Below are 22,339 nucleotides of genomic sequence, written 5' to 3'. Positions count from 1 at the left end.
AATTATTTAAATATATTTTATTCCAGCGTACTTTTCTTATTTCTAATGTGAAATTATTTGGAAAAATTTTATGTCGATAACGTTTCACGTTTTATCTTATAACACACGCGCAAACTTAATATGAATGTAAATCTCTATTATTATATAAAAACGTAAATAATGTAGTATACACAGAAATAATTTAAGTATTATTCTTAATTAAAAAAAAAAAAAAAAAAAAAAAAAAAAAAAAAAAAAAAAAAAAAAAAAAAATTCGACTTATAATTATCATATAGTTATAAGAGTTAATTTCCAAGAAAAATCTCACGAATTCAAATTCAAATAAAAATTTAAATATCAATATTATATTAAAAATATCGATTTAAAAACAATCGTACAGTACTACCATACGAGTTTATATATGCAGCATCTAATTCAACAAATCATGCAAAATATTGCCCAATATATTTGCATTTCAGCTTGACCTAAAAAGTTAAATAAATATGCATGTAGTAAAATTTTGTCTTAACGATTATAGGCATAATTGAAAAATAACAAATAATCTATAAATAATCCTTCATTACGCGCATTATTAACTAAATGAACTAACGATGTTTTTCACTATACTGCTCTTTGAAATTCATTCTACTAACTAAAAATTCCCTTCTCCACGTTACTTACACAATAATTATCATTGTATTATTAGATTAAATGGAAGATAATTTTTCAACACTTACGACACCACCTAATTTAATTTAATTTTGAGGTAAACACAATGCAGCCTAAGCATGAGTAGCATGAGTATAATCTTAATTATATAAATTTAAATTATCGAAATATTTTCATTTTTTGGAAGTTTTTTAGTTAATCGATAAAAATACTTTTTTTTTTAGAATACTTGCAAGTATAGCAATTGTAAACTGCATGTTTGCTTAATATTTCTTCATAATCACAATCATATTCGAATACTTTAAATTATACTTCTTTTCTAAATATATAATTAGTTGTTTCTCATTGAAGATACCTATTCAAATTCTAATTGTTCGCCACACATTATCGTTTAATTTAAAATTTTCTTCATTTTTACAGTAACAAAGCATAATTTTTTTTACGACATTTAATTATTCATACATTTTACAATAGCATTCGTTAAGCAAAAATTAATGAAAAAAAGAAAATTACTTATGCCAATAAGTAATTTTATAAAGATAAATAATCGGGATACGTGAATATTATGACGACCGCTCGAAAAATGCTTAACTAACAAGAAATAATACGTTAACGAAAAAAAAAACAAGTGTTTGAAACGTAAACGTTCGCCGTTGCTAATCTATATTATATATATAGCTCATATTTTCCATATTCAACATACATATTTAATTCTAGTTCAAAGGACGAAGCAGGCGTATGCGCCTTAAGATCCTCCTCATTCTCTGCCCGCAACTTCGTCTCAGCTCTGTCATAAGACTGTCGAGACTATTACGAGACTTGTCAAGGGCCCTTAATCGGCTAACATCGCGAATTGCGCCGCTGGAGCTTTTTGCGCGACTCATTGATACATCATAGGTGAATCATAGGTGCACCACCTTAAGATGTCCCGTGGATGGACCCACGAATTTGAGGGAAACGGGCTGCCCTCGCTGTAACCCCGTATTTTTGCACGGGCCGATTCGTCGATTTCATCGAACGACTTATTCGCCGAATGACGACGAGGGGAAAGAAGGGTCGAATGAAGAGGAGGAGACGGAGGGATCGGCGATGAGGTGAGAAGCAGAATAAGGGCGAAGGAGGGGGTGCGGTAGGGGTAACGGGGGGACGGCAATCGCCCACGCGCCTCTGCCGCTTCCTTCTCCTCCTCCTCCTCCTTCTCCTCCTCCTCCTCCTTCTCCTCCTCCTCCTCCTTCTCCTCCTCCTCCTCCTTCTCCTCCTCCTCCTCCTTCTCCTCCTCCTCCTCCTTCTCCTCCTCCTCCTCCTTCTCCTCCTCCTCCTCCTTCTCCTCCTCCTCCTCCTTCTCCTCCTCCTCCTCCTTCTCCTCCTCCTCCTCCTTCTCCTCCTCCTCCTCCTTCTCCTCCTCCTCCTCCTTCTCCTCCTCCTCCTCCTTCTCCTCCTTCTCCTCGTCCTCATCGTCCTCCTCCTCATCCTCTACGATGTAGTGCTCGATGCCGGAGCAGAGAGTGGGGCCGCGTTAAAAATCGTAATGAATGAAGTGCCCCCCACTCGGGTCGAGGAGGGTGACGGTGCACCGGCCCTCGAGGGCGTCCCGCCGAGCGACGCCGGACGCGGCCGAATAGTCACGCTCGGATCGCGCTCTCGTGCGCGCGATGAACACGCACCGACCGCGTAAAGCCGAGCCACGGACGACCAACGACGGACGCCGTCGGAGGGACACCTCCTGCACCTAGAAACACCGCCTGCACGGGCCCCGTAATGGATCCCAAATCGATGGTGAGTCTCCGAACGCTAGCCACCCTCTTGATCTCGCATTGCCCGTTACTTCGGGATTATGAGAACCAGCCGGTTCGTCATCCGCCTGGCACCTCACTCACGGTAAACCAAGTGCTTCCTGGGCAAGTCGCCCACCAGGAGATGAATATTTCCACGATAATGCGATCGCGAATAAATACCGATTTAATACCGACCTCATCGATTCTCGCTTCGTGCCTTAAATGAGCGTAATCGCACGGCCCCGCTCGTTCCCGGCTAGGATATGTACGCGCGCGGCTTAAGATGCAAAGGGACGCTGAATCTGGAGGACCTACTGTCTCTATGGGGACGAGTTCTTGCCTTAAGTATCTCGTTCGCTCACTATCGTTAAGTAGTGCTAATTATTAGGCTAGACGGTACAGTAACATTGGCTTGGGATTGCGCTGTGTGAACGTCTCCCCTTTGTCTTCCTTCGCACTCACCACACTCGCCTCCTCCCGATAAGCATAATCGTGTCACTGGGATGAGTAAAAAGGCGCTCGGAATGCTCATAATCGTCGCCGATTATTTAGAAATCGTAGACCGCGCATGTGGACCGACCGATGGAATGACGCGCGTATCCACGGTACCGATGTTGCTGCAGTCACTCGCCTATTATTCGGATGATCGCGATATGCGCCAGCCTGTCCAATAGCAGATCCATAATTCCATTACCCGTTATCATTGCCCGCTACGAAGGCAATTAATAATAGATCGAGTAGCGAGCAATGGATAGTCTTTAGATCCTCGGCTTTGGACACGAATGCCGGATTATCCCGTTGAAATCCATGTGCGGCTTCGTGCCGGGACGCCGAGTTAGTTTCTCAGCCGCGACTCGCGATAAGAACTCGGCGCCGGGAGAAGAGCCCGTCGCAAGAACTCGGCGACGGCGTCCGTCGCGTAGTCCGAATTGCATCGACGATAATAGCGCCTCCGAAGCTATTATCGCTCGTGGGGCGGGAGGGACGAGGGGCAGGGACGCGCGTCTGAGTATTCATCGCGGATGTCGTGGCCGTCGCGAGACAGCTTTTATCGGGAGAAAGATTGAAAGGCTGGTAAAAATAATGTGAGTGAAAGGATGTTAGGAAAGGAGCGGCGGCGAAGTGCAATTGTGTATTATTTTGATGAATGAAAGCGGCAGAGGGGCGGAACGGCCGCGAAAGAACCGGTACGTGAATTCCCATCTGAATGAAGTCGGTCCAACCGTGTAACTTCCCGATCCCCACCCCTCGTTGTACCCAATGTGCTCCATTCTTACTTCTTCGACTCGCCCGATTGCCCCTGTGCCTGTGCCGCGGCGCGCGCTTCTTTCTTCGTTTTCCTCATTCTTTTGTTTTACGAGGGATTCGCTTGGTCGCGCTTCGCTTCTCATCCAACACTTGGGATCATACTGCCGTCCCTCTCTTGCCATCGCTCGATCTCCACTTGCCACTTTCGACACACAAGCCTACTACTCCGTCCTCGAGTTTCATTCTTCAATTAAAGTGAGAGAAAACCAAAAAAACAAACAAACAAATTGAGCCCCCGGAAAAGTGAAATATCTTTGCAGGAGGCTCTCCTTTGTTTCGACTGCTGAATCGCCTCCGCCGCCCCCCCCCCTCCAAATCCACCTCTCGCTCCCGGTCACCATCCCCAGCTGCCACCCAATTGCCCCTCCCACAGAGGCTCTCTTATTTGCCTGTTGCAAAACTTAACTATTGATCGAATCTTAAAATCTCGTCTCTTATCGTATTTACAAAATCCCGAATAACAAATATTGAAATTCCATATGTAGTAATGGGAATCTCGATACCACGTACACTGAAAATACGATAAACAACTATTGTTCGTCACTATCGACTATTACGAATTATTGATTTTTTATAGTATCCGTAGTGTGTATTGCGACATTCGTTAGAATGGCAAATAAAGGGCTGCAAAATTAACTGGGACATCTCGCTCGGTCTTACCATGAAATTCCGAATAAATGTAAAGGAAATGTAAATAGTTGATTAATTAATTAGTTGACATAAAAAAGCATATCGTATTATTATGATTAAATACTCGGCATACTTAATTATTATTATTATTAAGCATCGTGTGCATTGTTGTGTAAATATCATTTAGATTAAGCGAAAACGGTCTTATGAAAATACAAAAGCGTCAAATTGTATAAGTATGAATTGCGAAAAATCGAGTGTCGATGGAAAGCAAGTTAGTTTGCTCGTCAATATTGTGAAGTTTAGGATAATTTTTCTTTAATAATTTGAGTTAAGCGCAAGCTAGCCCGCGTCATATTATAAAGTCAGTCGCATTGTGTCCATATGGGTACACTAAATATACTTGTTTGAAGTATATAAGACACTGGTGATTCTGAAACAAAATACGACTATCTCAAATGACATAAAAAACTTAATACTATTTTTGTTACTAAAATTTGATTGCCTTGTTATTGTTCTTCGTGGCATTTTGGCCCCGTCTCTCGAAAATATTGTAGATATTATTCTGAGATCCAACAATACTGATGCTAAAAATAAATAAATGGATTAATAAATAAATAATGAATAATGAATAATAGAAGAAAGGTGATAAAAACATCTTAAGCTTCTCTCTAACATTGTAAGATTTTTTTTTATTAAATTAATCAGCTAATGACACTATTGTTAGTTAAAACAATGACAATGTACATTTATATGCGTTCGATCAAATACGGGACGAATTCTTTAAGTAGAAAAGACAAAAATGGCAATAAGAAAGGAAAGGAGAGAAAGGGACGGACCTTTCAGCACGAATGTAAAAATATGGTCAATTTATCGTTTAACTATTAATGCGGTTATCATTCCTTCGATCATTCAATAATTGTGCAATATTTTTCGCGACAATAATACTCGCTCATTGTCGACAATAAATTGAACAAACATGTCGCTTATGAGGAGAGCAACTAAAGATTAGTCAAATAAAGTGCTCCTATTTGTCTTAATCTGCTCTAGGGACTTTGACTTATTGGTTAGATTCGCTAACGAATCTAAATGAGTAAAACATTCCTGCCCTTTAACGAGTTTAATTCAATAATTACGCCCATTATATAATATTAAAATATGATATTAAAATTTTATAAATAACTGTTATTCAACAATGTCGCATTATACGACAATATATATATATATATATAAAAAAATTCGTAAAAATAAGAGACGAACGTCTCTTCAAGTTTGCCATTTTCAAAGTATTATATTCCCGATGACATGGATTATTAAGATTGATGAGACAACGGGTGACAATTTTTAATTATTCGCGCTTTAAAAGTACAGTCAAAGCTACATGAAATTAATACGCAAACACTCGGCGAAAATATATACAAACCCAATGTGTACATTTTTAAATGGTCTTTAAATAACCGGATTTTTCGATAGATAGAGAAATTATAAGCACTTTTAAGAAAAGTACACAGGAATTTTTAATTTTGAGAAGTTCGCGAGTTAAGTTAAAAATAATCTTGGACGATTAAACGCATTGTAATTAAGCTAAGCTTGTAATTGTATCGTACTTTTCTGATAAGAAAGTTTGAAGGGCTTCAGCCGTCGTAAGCCATGCGATTTACTTCCTTGTTCCAGCTCATAAAAATATGACATTCTTCAGAGAATGTTTTCCAAGGAGTTATTACTTATTAATTTCTCCTCCAACAATGCAACCTTGACGTTTTTCCACAGTTTCTTTCCCAGTGTATTTATAATGTCTAATTATTGCAAAAGTATTTGACATTACGAAGCGAGCATACATCGGTAAGTGGATTTTTTGCTCGTAGCTGATTGAAACGTAGCGTAAAAAGAGAGAAAATATTAGCAAATGGCCTTAAGCGAAGGAAGGACACGTTGTCGCCGCGTATTATTTGCACAGCAATAGGATGAACCGCTACGTGTCAGCGATAAGTACGCCTCTCTCGAATAAACGACACTCAATCGGCGAATGATAAAATTCGGTGAGCCCGGTGCCGGAAATAGCCGAGCGGGCAAACAATAGGTCTCGCTTATCAGGCTCTACTCGCTCGCGTCTTCGCTTCCGAAAAATAAATCGCTTATCCCCGTACTACCAGCTAGTCTAGGAAGCCAGAGATCGGACGATGACGGGAGGACACCAACGGGGGTAGTAACGATCAAAGCCGCGCGACGTCGTAGCATTTTGGGGGTGGGGATGGGATTGGGGCGGGGGAGGCGGGGCAACATGCGTGGGGGCGCCCGCCGGTATTTTCGTTCCAACCTAAATCAGTAGTTCTAGAGTTACGGAGTCACCGCGATTCGCCTCCTAAGCTTTCCCAAAAATAAAATCTAGCGCGGCTATCGGGGCCCGAAGAGTGCGAGCGCGCACTCACCAAATTAAACGCGAGCGCGCCCCAACTCTTTCGCTCCCGACAGCTCGCGAAAATGGAATACAACGGCCGCGCGATTCTCCGTCCCAAGGATCCGGTAAGATGAGAGGACGCGCGCTCTCTTGCTCTTAACTGGCAGCGCGCCCCCGCGACGCCCATTTATAGACGAGAGCGCAAACGAAAATTCGCCCTCGCGCTGGACACCGATCGCCGCCAAATAATGTCGACCGATCTGCCGTCAGGTCGCCCAGTCCACGCGCCCAGTAAACAAGCGCGGTGCAATATGTGTTTGTTGACGCTGGATGCGTTGACTCTTGGGCAAGAGGAGAGTCTTGGAGTGCCCCGATCAGTGCTCGATAAGCGCCCGGATGAAAGATCGGATAAGTAGCTCTCGGCAGGAGAGATAAAAACGTGATTGGAGGAGTGGCGACGGGTTAGAAAGGAGTCCGGCCGATAAAAGGGGGGTAAAGTGGGTGGAGATTGAGGCAACAGGGGCCCGGGGGGAGAAGTCACCTGGAGCTTGACTGCCAATCGTCGCCTGCGCGACGATAATCTATCTAGGCGCTCTTAATCGTCGCCGGGAGTCTCCCCCGACTTAGCTTACGCCCTCCCTAGCCGCCACATTGCTTTATCCTCTCGTTCCTTTAGTACTTTATCCCTCTGCTTTTCTTTTTGCACTTGCTGACTCGGCCGTGCCTTGGGCATTCGTGCTCAAGTGCAATAAGGAGAACAAACTAGTGACTTATTTACGAGATGTATTAATCGACATCCTTAGCTCGGGATTGTGGAGGGCGAAAAATTCAAAATTCCCTGAACGTTCGGCTCGATCGGTTCGCCCGCGATTTCAAGCGCCAAGCTTCGGATATTCGCTACTGCCAATCGTATTCATTTTAGCGCTCTGAAATACGCATTTAAGATTATTTCTTTGGTATAACAGAATCGAGGCGTTTGCCCCCCCCCCCCCCATTCGATAGCGTGGCGTTGGGCTGCTGCCGATAGTCCTTGCAAACTAAATGTACACCTTATCAGGCTCGGCGACTCGATCCCTCGATAAGATATACGATAATAACAAATGCACGTAGCTTAACATTAACGAGCCAAAACCTAATAAGGATTTCATAAAATGTAAAGGGCATATAAAGCCTAGCCAGCTTGTAGAAATTGCTGTGAAAGAAAAAAGAAAATAAAACGGAATGTATTAAGGAAATGAGCGAGGAAAGAGGGCGGCGGCGCGGAGCTAGATAAGACCGTGGTGAGTCGGTGTAGCAATCGTAAGGACGTGGAAATTAGATTGACGATGCGAGTAGCGGTCGCTTCATGCTAGACAGCTACAAGAATACGAAAAGTGGTGGGCTAAGTGTTCAGCCGGGCTTGTTAAACCGACGGGCGGACCAATGGGGGCGCGATAAATTTTCAAATTTTTACTCCCCACGGAAATTCTAGGCGAATGCAAAAATGACGTAAACGCTCTGCGCGGCCAGCAAAGGCGACTTGTGAAAGCTCGTAAAACGTACATTACTGCGCTCCTAGTCATCTTTTTTCTCCTCTCCACGTTCCTCTTCTCCTCCTCACCTCTTTCTTAAGCAAACTAGTTCTATTCCATAAATATGCCCGGTGCAAAAAATGCGAAACCGAACATGCGAACGAAGGACATGGAGGAAGTGCTTTACGTTTACCGTCGACTGCCACCACTCGATGCCGATTTTATGTGTCAATCAAATGAGCGGTCCCATTTCTTTCTTTCTCTTTTCTTTCTCTGTTCCTTTTTTTTTCATTTTTTATTTTATTTTATTTTTTTTTTTTTTTTTTTTTTTTTTTTTTTTTTTTTTTTTTGCATCGGATGACGTCACGCTACTCTAATTCTAAATTTACGGCTCGCATTCTCATTTGCGGACAAGTTTTATCGCTCTCTTATTGTATTGCAATCGTCGTCGTGAGAGAGAGAGAGAGAGAGAGAGAGAGAGAGAGAGAGAGAGAGAGAGAGAGAGAAACGAATGAGAAAAAAAAGAACAACGGCAGAAATAAGCAGCGTGTAAGTGAGAAAAAGGAGTGAAAAATAAGTTGAAAAAGGCAGGTCGTAGCGGGATTATAAAAGTGGCGGCTCCAAACAAGCTTTCAGGATCCAACATAGAAATAACGAATTCTTTTTTGTTATTTTTTTTTTGTCTTTATTGCCGTGAGCAAACTCATCACTCCCCGAGTTATGTAATAAAATTACGACTAAGATACCTCGCACTTACGGAACTAATGCTTTTTATTATTAAAACGCCATAAAGCGCGATGCAATAGGCAAGATTTGAAATGGCAAATGGATTTGGGAATTCCTAGATCGGGATTCAAGTCTCTTTGGATAATTTCAAAATACCTGGTCGATTCGAGATAAGGATTCGAGGCTCCAGATGCTCCCATATGTTGCCATTGAGGTATGAGGTAGCGTACTCGAGCCGCACACTCGAGTCACAATTGAATATTTCATCGGTGAATTGATGATTGACGCTTGACGTGGCGTCGTACGTAAAGTGCTTCGATGCTATCCGGAACGATCATCAGGGCGCGTTTTTGTCAAAAATTTTGAATAGGCTACGCGTAGGCGAAGCTATTGGCCTATGTTTAACTCTCGAACTCGCCAAGTTGCTTTCGAGCAAGACATTCGATTTCTCGGACTTCTCTTTCTCTTTCACGGTTTCTTGATTCTGGAGCGTATTACCATGAGCACGCGAGAGTGTATTAATTATCTTCCCGTTTGGTAAACGGCAGGAAGCTGTCCGTGCCTTTCTTTGGCAAATGACGTTATAAACTTTATAATCAGACCTGTTTTGCGTTGCTATGGGTACGCGCGCGTATTGCTCAATTTAATGGATTACATTAAAATTTTCTGCCGATAAAATAAATAATTCCCATTCGAATGAAAATGAAAATTTGAATAGGCAGAAAACTCGAAGTCATCCCACTTCTTTTTTTCTCATTCCTGCCTAAGGTAAACAAATATACAGATAATTATGCGAATCCATATCGGATCTGTAATGCCTCTTAATAATGACACGTAAAGTCAATTTTACATCCTCGACTCGCTCCCTATGACTGACAAACGCGCGCGTTCATCGCTCCCTCAATACGAAAGGCAAAATATTTGCTTAGCGGTCTGGATAAGTGACTATATGGTATATATATATATATATATATATATATTGTATTATAATATATTACGTGACCTTTGTTTGAAATATTAATTGCTCATAAGAGTGCCACATCTCGTTAACATTAATGAGGTAAGATATAATTGGAAAAAGGGAGTGAGAAAAAACTTAATACATACGTTAATTAAATTAGTTAAATTGTTTCCAATTTAACACTTATCAATCGCACAATCTTAACGATACAATTTCATACGACTATCTACATACTATTCTATATAAACTTAAATAATAAAGAATTTCGTTTTCAGTTATATGCACGAACGACTGGTTCTACTGATTTTCATTGTACTTTCAGTACAAAGAAATGAAACTACACTAAATGATAAATTCTTTTATAAATTGTAGATTTCTGAAATTCTGCTGTTTTCTACATGGCATTTATTCCTAGATTTTATTTTCCCTTCGTAGTGCCATATCAGAAAAATAATATTACATATTGCACAGGATTGCTGTTCTTAAGCAATGATAGCGAGTATTAGGTTTTGCAATCGACGTGAGTAAGTAATTCGAACTAATTTCTCATTTCCACAAATTATGACAAGGAGAACGTAATAGCTTTCGCAGCAACAGCGAGCCTTTGAGATGCTTTTAAAATTATTATTCAAATTAATTATGCAAATTAGTACATTGGGTTTCAAAAAATGTACAAGATTTGTCATTTTGGCCTAAGTCTAAGAGGATCCATCGAGATATTAATTGAAAATGTAAATTCATGTTTAATAGAGAAGAGATCATTAAAATAAAATAAATGTACAATAATGAATATAATGTAGAGGGTTGATTGATTTACAAAAAAATTTCATATTAAAATAATAAACGATGTATAAGGCGATATTTTAGGACAAATGGAAAAAAGACATAAAAGAAGAGAGAGAGAGAGAGAGAGAGAGAGAGAGAGAGAGAAGGAAAAAGCGTGACGAAATTCATTTGCATCCGTAAGGTGAGCGGTAATGACACGGAAAGTGTTGTAATTTTAGAAAAATCCACGACTAAGGAAGACGAGAGCGTAGAGTTCTCCACGACTGTCAGTGTGTAGTGAAAGAGGCGTGGCCGCATTATATTCCTTATAAGCAGCGCGTCGCCACCCACGCGCGAGCGACCCGCTGCATTTCCCGTAGATTTATTAAAATTGATTTTTTTTTAATTGACAGTCGCGAGACCGATGAGTGCCATGAGGGATTCGACCGGCGATTAAGTGAATCCGCCCGGCAATTATTAATCTTATCGGTAAAATGCGAGTCCACTGCATCTCCGCCCGCGGGGCTCGTAAAAATAGTCGCGCGCTAGCACGTGCTCGGCGCCGTTTTAAATATATGTGGCCCAGGTTGGCGGGAGGTGATCATCATCGAGAGTATCCCGATATGGAGCAATCTCGTATTTCCAAGCCTCCAAATTGGGCGCTACACCCGCACAGCCCGCTTTTCGCGCGACGGATTTCCGGACGAAGTCGCGACAAGCCTTATTAGGGGCCTCTTCCGCAGGCAGTCGGGGTAGCTCGGGTTACCGCCGCCAGCTTTCTTCCTTTTTAAGCTCATATTTCCAACTTCCAATTGCGTGTGGTCGAAAATAAATCGCCGCGCGCTCGAACGAGCAACCGAGTGACTGCACGCGCAAGCGAAGCAAGAGAAAGAGAGAGAGAGAGAGAGAGAGAGAGCGCACGTGAGTGGATTTTGGCGTCTCGCAAGTCGCATCGGTGCCGTTTCTTTGAGAAGACGACGACGCGCCTTGGCTTTCCAAAATTCCACTTTCCCCACCCGCTGCCTCACTACCGCCTCCTCCTCCCGTTTTCGCACTCCTCTCTACGCGCGCACCTTACTCACTCACTCACTAGCTCTCTCACTCACTAGCTCTCTCACTCACTCGGTTAGTCACTCACTCACTCACTCACTCACGCACGTACATATCCTCCCTCTCTCCCTCGCTCGCTCACTCGCTCACTCACTCTCTCTCTCTCTCTCTCTCTCTCTCTGTATCTATCTCTCTCTCTCTCTCTCTCTCTCTTTCTCTTGTCTATTTTGTTCCTCTTGGCCTTTCGTTACGCCTCCGCTGCTTCATGGCTCCGTTCACGCATTCAGTCTTCCCGGCGTCGCTGCATCTCGCTTTTCACCGAGTTTCACCGAGTTACGCTGTGCCGCAATGTTGTGCCCCGATTTTCGCGGATAGAACGTGCCACGAGGCAACACGTCGACCGCAACGACCACGACGACCACGACTACCACGACTACCACGACGACCACGACGACCACGACGACGACGTCGACGACGTCGACAATGCGCACCAGCGACGGTTCGAGGAGGCCGCTCGAGGAGGACCGAGAACCGGGAAACCGGGCTGCAATTATCCACAGTGCCTCGTGAACACTCGCAGATTCATGTTGCCGGAAAGCAAATTTCCCGTCACAGGTAATGGAAGAATTAGAGGCGGCTTGGCTTCCCCGGGTTGGTCAAGCTTATTAATACGGATCGTCTGTAATGGGTCGCGTTCGATTGGCAGAAGCAGCCGTTACATCGTCGACCCGGGACTCGCGACCCACCTGCCTGACAGCTCCATTAGGCACCCTAAAACTTGGTCGATCAATCGCCGCGATCAAGCGCGCGCTTCCTTCGCGGCAGTCCTTTGATTTTTTTCGCACACGTGCTTAAATTCGATAGCTCGCAAAATATAATGACCGCCTGAGGACACGATGGGGCTAAAGATGTGGACGTGGGGCACTGAGGGGATAGGGAGGAGCTAGCGCTCATTGTAGTGACGGACGTTATTTTTGATGCCGCCAACGGCGACCAATTCGCCGGGTGGCGTAATCCCAAATACGGAGTGAGAAATTTGAGAGAGAACCGAAAATAGTGGCCCCACGCCAACTCCTCCGAGAATAGCCAAAAAATAAATGGTAGTTACGCGCACACCGGCATCGATGCGCGTCCGGGTGCGGACGGGCCCACGGGTCGAGTTCAGCCGAGTTCGAGGTCCCGAGCCGCCGCCCACGCAACGCCGGCGAAAAAGCGTGGCGGAAGCGGCTCGCAGTGGACCCTTAGGATTCGCTTGGTATTCGCCATTTCCTAGAGGAACGTCCATATCGGAGAGCGCGAGTTACGCCCCGTGCGAACAACTTTCGAGCGAACCAACTCGGGATAAAGTGGTATCTCGCGCGCGCCACAAATAGCTCGATTATCTATATCATGATGAGCTGAAGTTTCAAAATTGTCTACATCACGATGAACGTGCTCTCCTCGATACCGCGAAGTATTAATTGCCGATCGACTGAATGAATGCTCCGATATATTACGTCTCCGCTTGATTACTTAACGCGTTGCTAATGTCGTTATTGCCGTTATTGTAGTCCATTCTGATAATAAAATGACGCGATGTTTTTGTTATTTGTGAGAAGAATACATTTTCTATTTTTTTTCTCTTTTACTTTCTTTTTTTATATATTTTTTTTTTTTTTTTTTTTTCTTTTAATGCTTGGAAATTCGATAGACGAACGATATGAAAATCAGGAAAAATACAGTAGTAGTAAGTCCCAATCCCCATACTCAGTTATGCATCCTCGTGTTCTTTTTTTAATATGCGAACAAATATGTATAAATAAATTTTGCATTGCGAGATTTTACAACAATTATTCAAAATTTAAATGCTCATTATTGTGCGCAATTCAGCGTTTCATTCTATGGACTTTTCATTTGAAAAAGCTTATATCAGTTTTCAAATTAATATATGCCTCATCTTATCTAACTATTGCCAATTACATTGTTATTTATTATTCCGGCATAAGATGGCCAATTACTCACTTAATGTACGTAAAATAATGTTGCAAGAGCTGTTAAAATATAAGTTTTGTTTTGAAAATTTTTATTTACTAATGACATAAAGAGCACACCTTTATTAGAGCTACTTTCTCTAATAATTTGAGTAATGAAAAAGATTTGAAAGGAATGTTTGGTCTATAAGATGAAATAAAAAAAAATTTATGTTTTACACCACCCTAAGCTACTCACACACGCGCATGTGCGCGCAATCGCAGATGCACACATATATACGTCTATATATATATATATATATATACACAGAGAGCGACAGAGAGAGTGATACTTCGAAATATGAAATTTCATAATATAAAAGAATAAGTATTACAATTGATATAATAACGTGATTATCATATCTTTTATGGAAAACATTTTTACGAGTATTAATAGATATATGAATTTTATAAAAAAAATCGGGATATTCTAAAAATAAATTTAACATATTACCATATTAGTTAATTTATATTTGCTGAAATTTCTAAATAAGATTATCTTGGCTTTTGACAAAAAGTTTCTTAACAACCAGTCATTGTTCGAGTTACTAATTTTAAATTTATATTCTAACAGTTTTTATTATTTGTGTTTAAAATTAATAATAAAAATTTAACATAACCCTAAAAACGTTCCATTGTATGCTCAAATTTTTTCTATTCTATTTAATTTTACCGTAAAGAGAATGCGAAAGTTTGGAATATTAAAATTTTTAAATTATTATAAATAAAACATTTAATATATATAAAAAAAGTTTGTATTTGACAATAACATACAAACGTTTTAAGTATTTACTATATTTACTATAGTTCCTAAAACTAATTTAAAGAAAATGAACATTGCGATACGAATAAGAAAATATTCTTCCTTATACAACTCGAATAGTTTATCATTTATTTTAAATTATTGAATTATTAATTGAAAAACAGTTGCTAATATCAGAAAAAATTCCAAAATGCTTAATCATAAAAAAAATTTAATTGAATAATAATTATTAATCTTCACTTTGATAAAAAATAAAAAATAAATTTAATTAATACCTCTAAAATATATATATTATAAACCCAGACTGTACGTATAGTTTAATTTTACTTTATAATATAGATAATTTACTATATACAATTTTGACAAGAGATTTTAATTGTAAAACGGAAAAAAACTTGATACTTAATAGAAATTGTATTTAATGCGAGAAGAGTAATATTTAATAAATCTATTATTAAATCTAAAATACGTTAATTATGAATTTTCAATATGCTTCAAGCTTATAAATCATTGGATACTTGATTATTATTTATTAAATAGTCAATAACAAGCTTAAATTAACTATACCATTTACGCGCGTATAATGTATAACTGTACAGAATAGGATTTATTACTTTTCATTTGTAGCAAAGAATTTTATGAAATTTTCACTAGATTTCTGAGATTTTAACGCTTTGTGTTATCAATCATTTTTCGAAAATTCACACTACTTTTTAAATTTCCTTATTTTATCCATTATATTATCCATCTTATAATTATTTAAACATCAATATTCACGATATATTGTTACAATATCTGTAATTTTTTTTAATTCCCTCTCCGTCGCTACATCAGCTCCTCCTAATAGAAAATATAGACAAGAAAACTGCAGTCACTATACAATTTCAAATGTAGCAACAGCTGAATATAACATTTTAACTTCTTTAGAATCTTTTACGTAAGAATGTATGATAAACATTTCACGATGTACAACGGAAATTTTTAAACATAATTATTATAATATTGTCTTTTAAAGAAATTAAAATAACAAAATAATTTCACTTAGTGTATAATAATCTTATTTAACGGCGTGCTCTAACCAGGTATTAAAATAATACAAAGTCGTTGTTTAAAACGCTTATGAAATTATAATTATTATATGTTATTAGATAAGACTATTTGCTGATAACAATATAGATATTGATTAAATCGTTTATCAATAAAATTATAATGTTTATTTATTTACTTAAGTACATAGCAAAACAACATAAATCATTATACATTTTTACTGTCGATGTAATAAAATTCTATAATTTTATATTAAAACTAAATTATAGAAAATATTAATGAATTTCATTTATTAGTGAAATTTTCAATATCAAGAAAAAATTTTAATTTTTCGAGTCGATGAATTAAGATTAAGTTTCGATGGTCACAATGGTATCGTCGAGCAGTAAATGGATAGGAATTCATTCTAGTTCGGCATTTCGATACTTATTAATGACTAATGTGATGGAATATTAAATTTATTTTTAGAATATCTTGGTATTTTAAAGATTTTTACACATATATTATTATTATTATTATTATTAATCGATGTTTTTATTTCGAAGATTGTATTATAGAATGATAATGCTGTTAAAATAGATGAAAAAGTTTTTGGAATTCCAATGGATGAATTTTAATTTAAGTACATTTTTATAAAACTTTACATTATATAAATAACATTTCTCTATTTTTCTTTACTTTTTTTTTCATTCATCTAATCATTTGTACTATCTTTATATTACGCGTATCGATTAATGCAGAAAAATCAAATATATTACAAATTAATTATTTTTCGAGACAATAAATTTAGTATTTTGAAATAATATCTCGTATTATTTGTATTATTTGAGACTTACCCGAAGTAATTGTCAATGCAATTTATAAAAAAAAAAAAAAAAAATCTACAATGGCAATGACCTATAATGAATAATTATTAGATTTAATATTTATTGATTATATTGATATATTCGAAAGGTAATATTTGCTCCTTAACGGTAAATATAACTGAACGTATGAATTTTGAAAAATAAGGTCATCATTTTATTAGTACTTTTATTTATCTGTGTAATAATGCATTTCCTATTGTAGAATATTTTGCTCATTTAGTAGTCCAACAATTAAGAAATGATCTGAAAAACATCTAAAACAGCTGAAATAGTATTTCAATAATTTAAAAAAACAAAATGACTAATAATATCTCGAAATGAATGCATCAGACACGGAGAAAGAATAGGCGTAGTTCGTAACCATATATGGACAGTTCTTTCACACACTTATTCCGAATGTTTCATTAGGTATTCGTCGACACAGATGTGATGAAGTATACCAGCTCACGTAAATCATCGTAAAATAAAGTGTCGTTTGCCGTTGTTGTAGCTGGAGGGTAAATTTGTTAGTCATAGCTCAGCTTATAAGAATGTACATTAAAAATTAAAATACAAAAATTCACTATATAGTGGATAATCGCATTCCATGTTGTTCACTATCGGGCGTTCGATATCTTCTCTATAACCCTCGCTCGAAGCTACTTCTATCTTAAAACGAATAAATTAATTCATTATAACGTTCGGCTTACTAAACGAATTAGACGAGCAAATAACATAGCCAACTTTTTCATGGCAATTCCAGGGGGCATTATGCAAACTGAGGAAGTCGTGCCCCGTGCACAATCAACGGGGTTAGATGGTTCCGTGTCCGATCGTACAACAACACCTTTTCAACAACCACTCCGATTTACACAGCATATTCAATATCCGCACCCGTCCTTCAGCAACATGGCAGTGAAGCAAGAGCCTCAAGAGGAGGACGATCGGGGCCGAAAGCCAAACACACTTAGGTGAATATATATATATGCGCTCGTGTCTTTTCGCGTAATTTTTAAGCCGCTTGCGAAATGCGAGGGGCCTTTGTCATTTATATTTTCTTCTAAATTTTCATTCGACAATTCGGGATTACAAAATCAAAATGAGCGAGACGAGTTATAATCACGGACTGTGATTAATAATGAAGATTTTGATAGTCCACAGACGGAAATCGAAGACGCACAGTCCGTTCCCGATGGGAGCCTCAATCACAAACGTGCTATAGATCAATCCAGTTCCGAGTTTGACAGCCTCAATGTTCAAGCTCCTCAACAACAGAATGGTTGCAAAAAGCCGGCCAGGTAATATTAAAATAATGGCTTATTATCGGTATTTCATATATATATATATATATATATATATATATATATAATCGATTTTTACTGCGAATTTTCATCTTAATAAAACTAATTTTAAAAGTATGCAATATCTCACTTTAAACGTCACGTTTATTTACATTAAAATCCTGTGATAGTCGTGTAAAGAAATTAAGCTTTGTATGGTTGTTAGTATTTATTTTCTTTTAGTCTTATTTGCGCCTTCCGCTTTATATATACTGGTGCAAAATAACCTCTTTATCTATTATTAAACAAAACAAAAAAAAAACAAAAAAAAAAACAAAAAAAAGAAACGAAAAAAAAAATGGAATTTATGTTTCATAACATGTAGTTGGTGAAATTCTTAATGAAAATTCAACACATGCTTTATCGAAATACTTGAACTTTATAGAGATTAATAAATTTGATTAAAAATGACCGAAACAGCTACAGTTGACGCTATAAAATTGTGTTAATGTTGAAAGCCAAAGAAAAAAAGATCGTTTGTTTGTATTGTTGTATTATAGCCGTGGCCGCAGGAAGTCCCGTTGGAAGCTTAAGTTTCATCACCAAGCACTTCCACCAGAGTATCTTGATCATTACGAGGCAGCTTTAGCTCAAGAGGCTGCCTTAAATTCCTCGGCAACCGTTGCCGCTGAATCACGTATCGCGAGTCCAGCTCCGATGACTCCGATGCCAGCCTTCACCCCGACCCCGAGTCCTATGGTCGACGTTCAGAGTTGGCTGCAGCGACTAACCGCGATGCAGAACGAGATATATTCGAATCCGCTTCAAGCCCCTCCGATGTCGGGCGCCAATCTCTGCCAAACTACGGCTTCTCGAAGATCCGTTATCACCTCGACCCAATCGACGCAATCCATTCATTTGCCGCACTCCACATTTAACCACCACCACCACCACCACCACCACCACCACCACCAACAGCAACAGCAACAGCAACAGCAACAGCAACAGCAACAGCAACAGCAACAGCAACAGCAACAGCAACAGCAACAGCAACAGCAACAGCAACAGCAACAGCAACAGCAACAGCAACAGCAACAGCAACAGCAACAGCAACAGCAACAGCAACAGCAACAGCAACAGCAACAGCAACAGCAACAGCAACAGCAACAGCAACAGCAACAGCAACAGCAACAGCAACAGCAACAGCAACAGCAACAGCAACAGCAACAGCAACCGTCGCAACAACAACCTCAACAACAACCGAGCCACGTCAGTCATCACACACATCGTCAGAATGGCCCTGCTCAACCGAGTCCGAGACCGCCAATGAAGTATTCGGATTTGCCATATATGGGGGAAATTACACTCGACAATAGCAAGCCTCGCCGTGGTCGGAAGCCTAAGAAAGCAGACATTTGTCACTTGATTTATAAAAATTATGGCACCATATTACCCGGTACCCCTGGACTCGAGGATAAGTCCAAGCTAACCTCGTTACGAGAGAAACTCGATTTAAAAGATGCGCAACTGCCAACATCATTTCAGCGTACCGATATTCAGAATAGAATCAGCAGTTTGTTAGAGAAGCGTTTGACCCAGGAACGACGCGCTCTTGAAATTTCAGTTGATAATGTGAAGGAACAGGAGGAGCCACTGAATTTATGTATTCGTGATTTGAATCTTTTGAAGATAAGGCTCGGTGAGAGACATAGTAGCGCCTTCGGATCTTGCCACTCGAAAAGTGAAGGTTCGAGCGATACGGAAGATATCGAATACTTAGGCGCGACTTGTCAGAATTTCTGCGAATCCGGACATCACATAAAAGCCAATAATGACGTGAACAATATCGATACCAAGTGCATCGATACGGACAGCCGGTCACTTACAAATAATAACAATCATCAAATGCACAATTGTAATAACGATAGTAATGAAACTAACGGGAACAGCAATGATTTAGTAAATAACAACAACGATTCAAAATCTAAAGACAATCCTGGCTTTTTGTATTGGCCTAATGCAGGAGTATTCATTCATCCAGTAGCTTTGCAGTCGCAATTCTTGTACTATCAAAAGTTAGCCCAAGAGAAGGTGTCGCCAGGCTCGGAACAACTGTCAAAGGAACAGCGCAGCGTCGTTCCAAAATCCATCTACTCTATCTTGGATAATGCGAAAGCAGCGCAGCCTATAGAAGTTCAACCACCAGTCGCACCATCTATCGAAGCAACTTCGCAGATAGAAACGCAAATGGCTTCTACCCCATCACCTAGACCGAAGAGGAATGCGAACAATCAAAGCTCGTCGTCGTCGTCATCAAGCCAGCCAATAAAGAGAAAGAGGTCAGCAATATTTATACCGCCCATGCCTACGGAAAATAATAATAATCCAGCTACGGAAGTTAGCATTTGTAAATTTAAATTCACGGGCGGCGCCAAGCCGACCTTGCAAGAAAAGAAGAGTCTGTCGGTAGATTCCGGTGGCAATTTCCGATATTATAGCGGAACCGGTGATAAAAGTATGCGAGGTTACGAATTTTTTCCAAGAGAAGCTCTGCAGCAACCAGCAAATCAAGCTGGGGGATCGTCGGCCGGTGCGTTCCTAACGGCAGCTGCCGAAAGGATCCCTCAAGCAACTTGTCCGCGGCCATGTAGCGTCCAAGACGATAGCCGGAGAAAGCGAAAAACGAGGAAAAGCATTCAGAGGGAAAAGCTGGAACAAACGTTTAAGGAGAAGGGATTCTTAATACAAACACAGCAGTTGGAGTCGGCGGAGGGCGCGACTTATTGCAAATTTCGACAGCTGCGTAAGTTCACTAGATACTTATTCAGAAGCTGGAAGGACTATTTGCCGGGAAATGTGCGCGAGTTAACGGATTCGGGTGAGCCAATCGCGAGTTTAAAAGATGTCGAACAAGATGCCGAGAGTTTGCCCGTATCGCCACTGCCGCCCAATAATGTCGAACTCCAACAAAGTTTGATCGAGAATTCGCCGCCAAGTCTTTCGCTTAATTAATGGTTTTGTTCAGTGACACAAGCCTTAAAAGTAATTTAATAACGCTCAAGTGACAAGTGTTGAATAATAATTTTGTGATGTGTAAGTAAATGATTTAATTGTTTATGTTATAAGTGATAAACAGCAGCTCAAATAATTGAAGAAAAGAGAAAAAGAGAAATCGCATTTATACATGTCTGCCTGTGTTATGATTTTTCTTTCCTTCTTGTACTTACATCCCCAAAATTGCTTCGTTGACAGGCTATTATTACATTTGTTCACGACTTAATAAATGCCCAAATAATGCAATTAATAATAAACAAGGGACAATAAAAATTGTGCGCTTAGCCTGAATAAATGCTGCCAGATTTCAATAGGAGCGAACGTCGTCGACCCAGGATACAAGGTTTGTAAATATGTGCAAATTGTAAATTACATTTCAAAGTGATTAGAATATGAGCGATATTTTATAAATGTAATAATACGAGTGCATTTTACGATAATAGACTTCATATACGAAAATGCCAAGTGTATATTTTAATTTGATATTACGTAATGTACCTATTTAATGTGTAGCTTTGTGCCAAAGATGAGAGACTGCGGATTGACTGTAGATGATTAAGTAACTCCATTGTTGATACGAAATTGTTCGCATACGATCTGAAAAGAGTGTGTTCACCAAAGAGCGCCTGCGTTTTAATAACGCGAGCGATTTTCTGTATATATATATATATATATATATATATATATTATATATAAAACAAATTGCGATATCAAATTACGTACATTTACAAAAATGATATGTAAGTGCAGTGTAGTTCGAACAGAATCTTTTATATTTCTTCTCAAATGAGTTAAAACGGACACTCGTTAATGCATTTGCGTAGATACAACATAATAAACGAACGAGTGCAATTTAAAAGTGATATACGTAAGATGTTTTCGTAGTTTATCAGCGGGAATACTTTAAAGACTAATATTAATTTGTTTAACGAGATCTAGTCTTTATTTGTACTTTGTTAAATTTAATTGAAAATAAATCTCATGATATATTAGTACATCCAAGCTATTGTTCTTAAATATGAGCGTTTATATTTTTTATGTATAGAAATAGTCATCGATGAGATAATAAAATTGTAATCAAAGCAACTTTCGAAATAAAAAAGATCTTGGAACAAATTTAAACTTATGGTCAATAGTTGTTTGTAATGAGCTTAACATCACTAATATTAAAAGTTCAGTAATCGTTGATTAAATGTTTCATTTCTTGAAAATATCTCGAATCCCAATAAATGATGCTGATATTAAAGTTTGGATGTATGACTGTGCAATAATAAGGGGGAGAGGGAGAGAAAGATTTTCAATCAGTTTCCTTTACATTGGACTTTTTGTGTAAACTCCAAGCGAGCAAAGGTAAGATTTCCTCTCGTGTCCATATTTAGGTAAGTAATTTTCATTCTTCCTTTTTTTTTTTTTTCTTTTCCCTTTATATTACCTCTATCATTTTTTTTTTTTTTGTTTATTTGTTTTCTATTTTGTTACAAAATGTCCCATTTAAACATAAATTTTCCTTCCAAAACACAATACAAAAGATAATTTTCAAGCTCCTTTATGGCGCTGATAAAAGTTTAA

General features: G+C 39.0%; 1 protein-coding gene across 1 annotated transcript; it reads left to right on the top strand.

Annotated features, from left to right (window-relative positions):
• Positions 1-12,204: 12,204 nt before the first annotated feature.
• On the top strand, positions 12,205-20,874 carry LOC105365067 (putative mediator of RNA polymerase II transcription subunit 12). The gene is made up of 5 exons (XM_011503149.1): positions 12,205-12,387; positions 17,200-17,407; positions 17,591-17,734; positions 18,277-18,729; positions 18,991-20,874. Exons 1-5 carry the CDS (start codon positions 12,357-12,359, stop codon positions 20,726-20,728), a joined length of 2,574 nt encoding a protein of 857 aa, XP_011501451.1. The 5' UTR covers positions 12,205-12,356; the 3' UTR covers positions 20,729-20,874.
• The last annotated feature ends 1,465 nt before the right edge of the window (positions 20,875-22,339 follow it).

Source organism: Ceratosolen solmsi, unplaced genomic scaffold (assembly GCF_000503995.2).
Source record: "Ceratosolen solmsi marchali unplaced genomic scaffold, CerSol_1.0 scaffold45, whole genome shotgun sequence".
Lineage (NCBI taxonomy): Eukaryota > Metazoa > Arthropoda > Insecta > Hymenoptera > Agaonidae > Ceratosolen > Ceratosolen solmsi.
This window is presented reverse-complemented; position numbering and strand designations above follow the sequence as displayed.

What these genes read in the sequence shown, in the direction of transcription:
- LOC105365067 (XM_011503149.1), top strand. Translation starts at nt 12,357, where the DNA reads ATGTTGCCGGAAAGCAAATTTCCCGTCACAG. An exon ending in GGTTGCAAAAAGCCGGCCAG is followed by an intron (nt 17,735 to 18,276) that starts GTAATATTAAAA and finishes GTTGTATTATAG; the next exon opens with CCGTGGCCGCAGGAAGTCCC. An exon ending in CAGCAACAGCAACAGCAACA is followed by an intron (nt 18,730 to 18,990) that starts GCAACAGCAACA and finishes GAGCCACGTCAG; the next exon opens with TCATCACACACATCGTCAGA.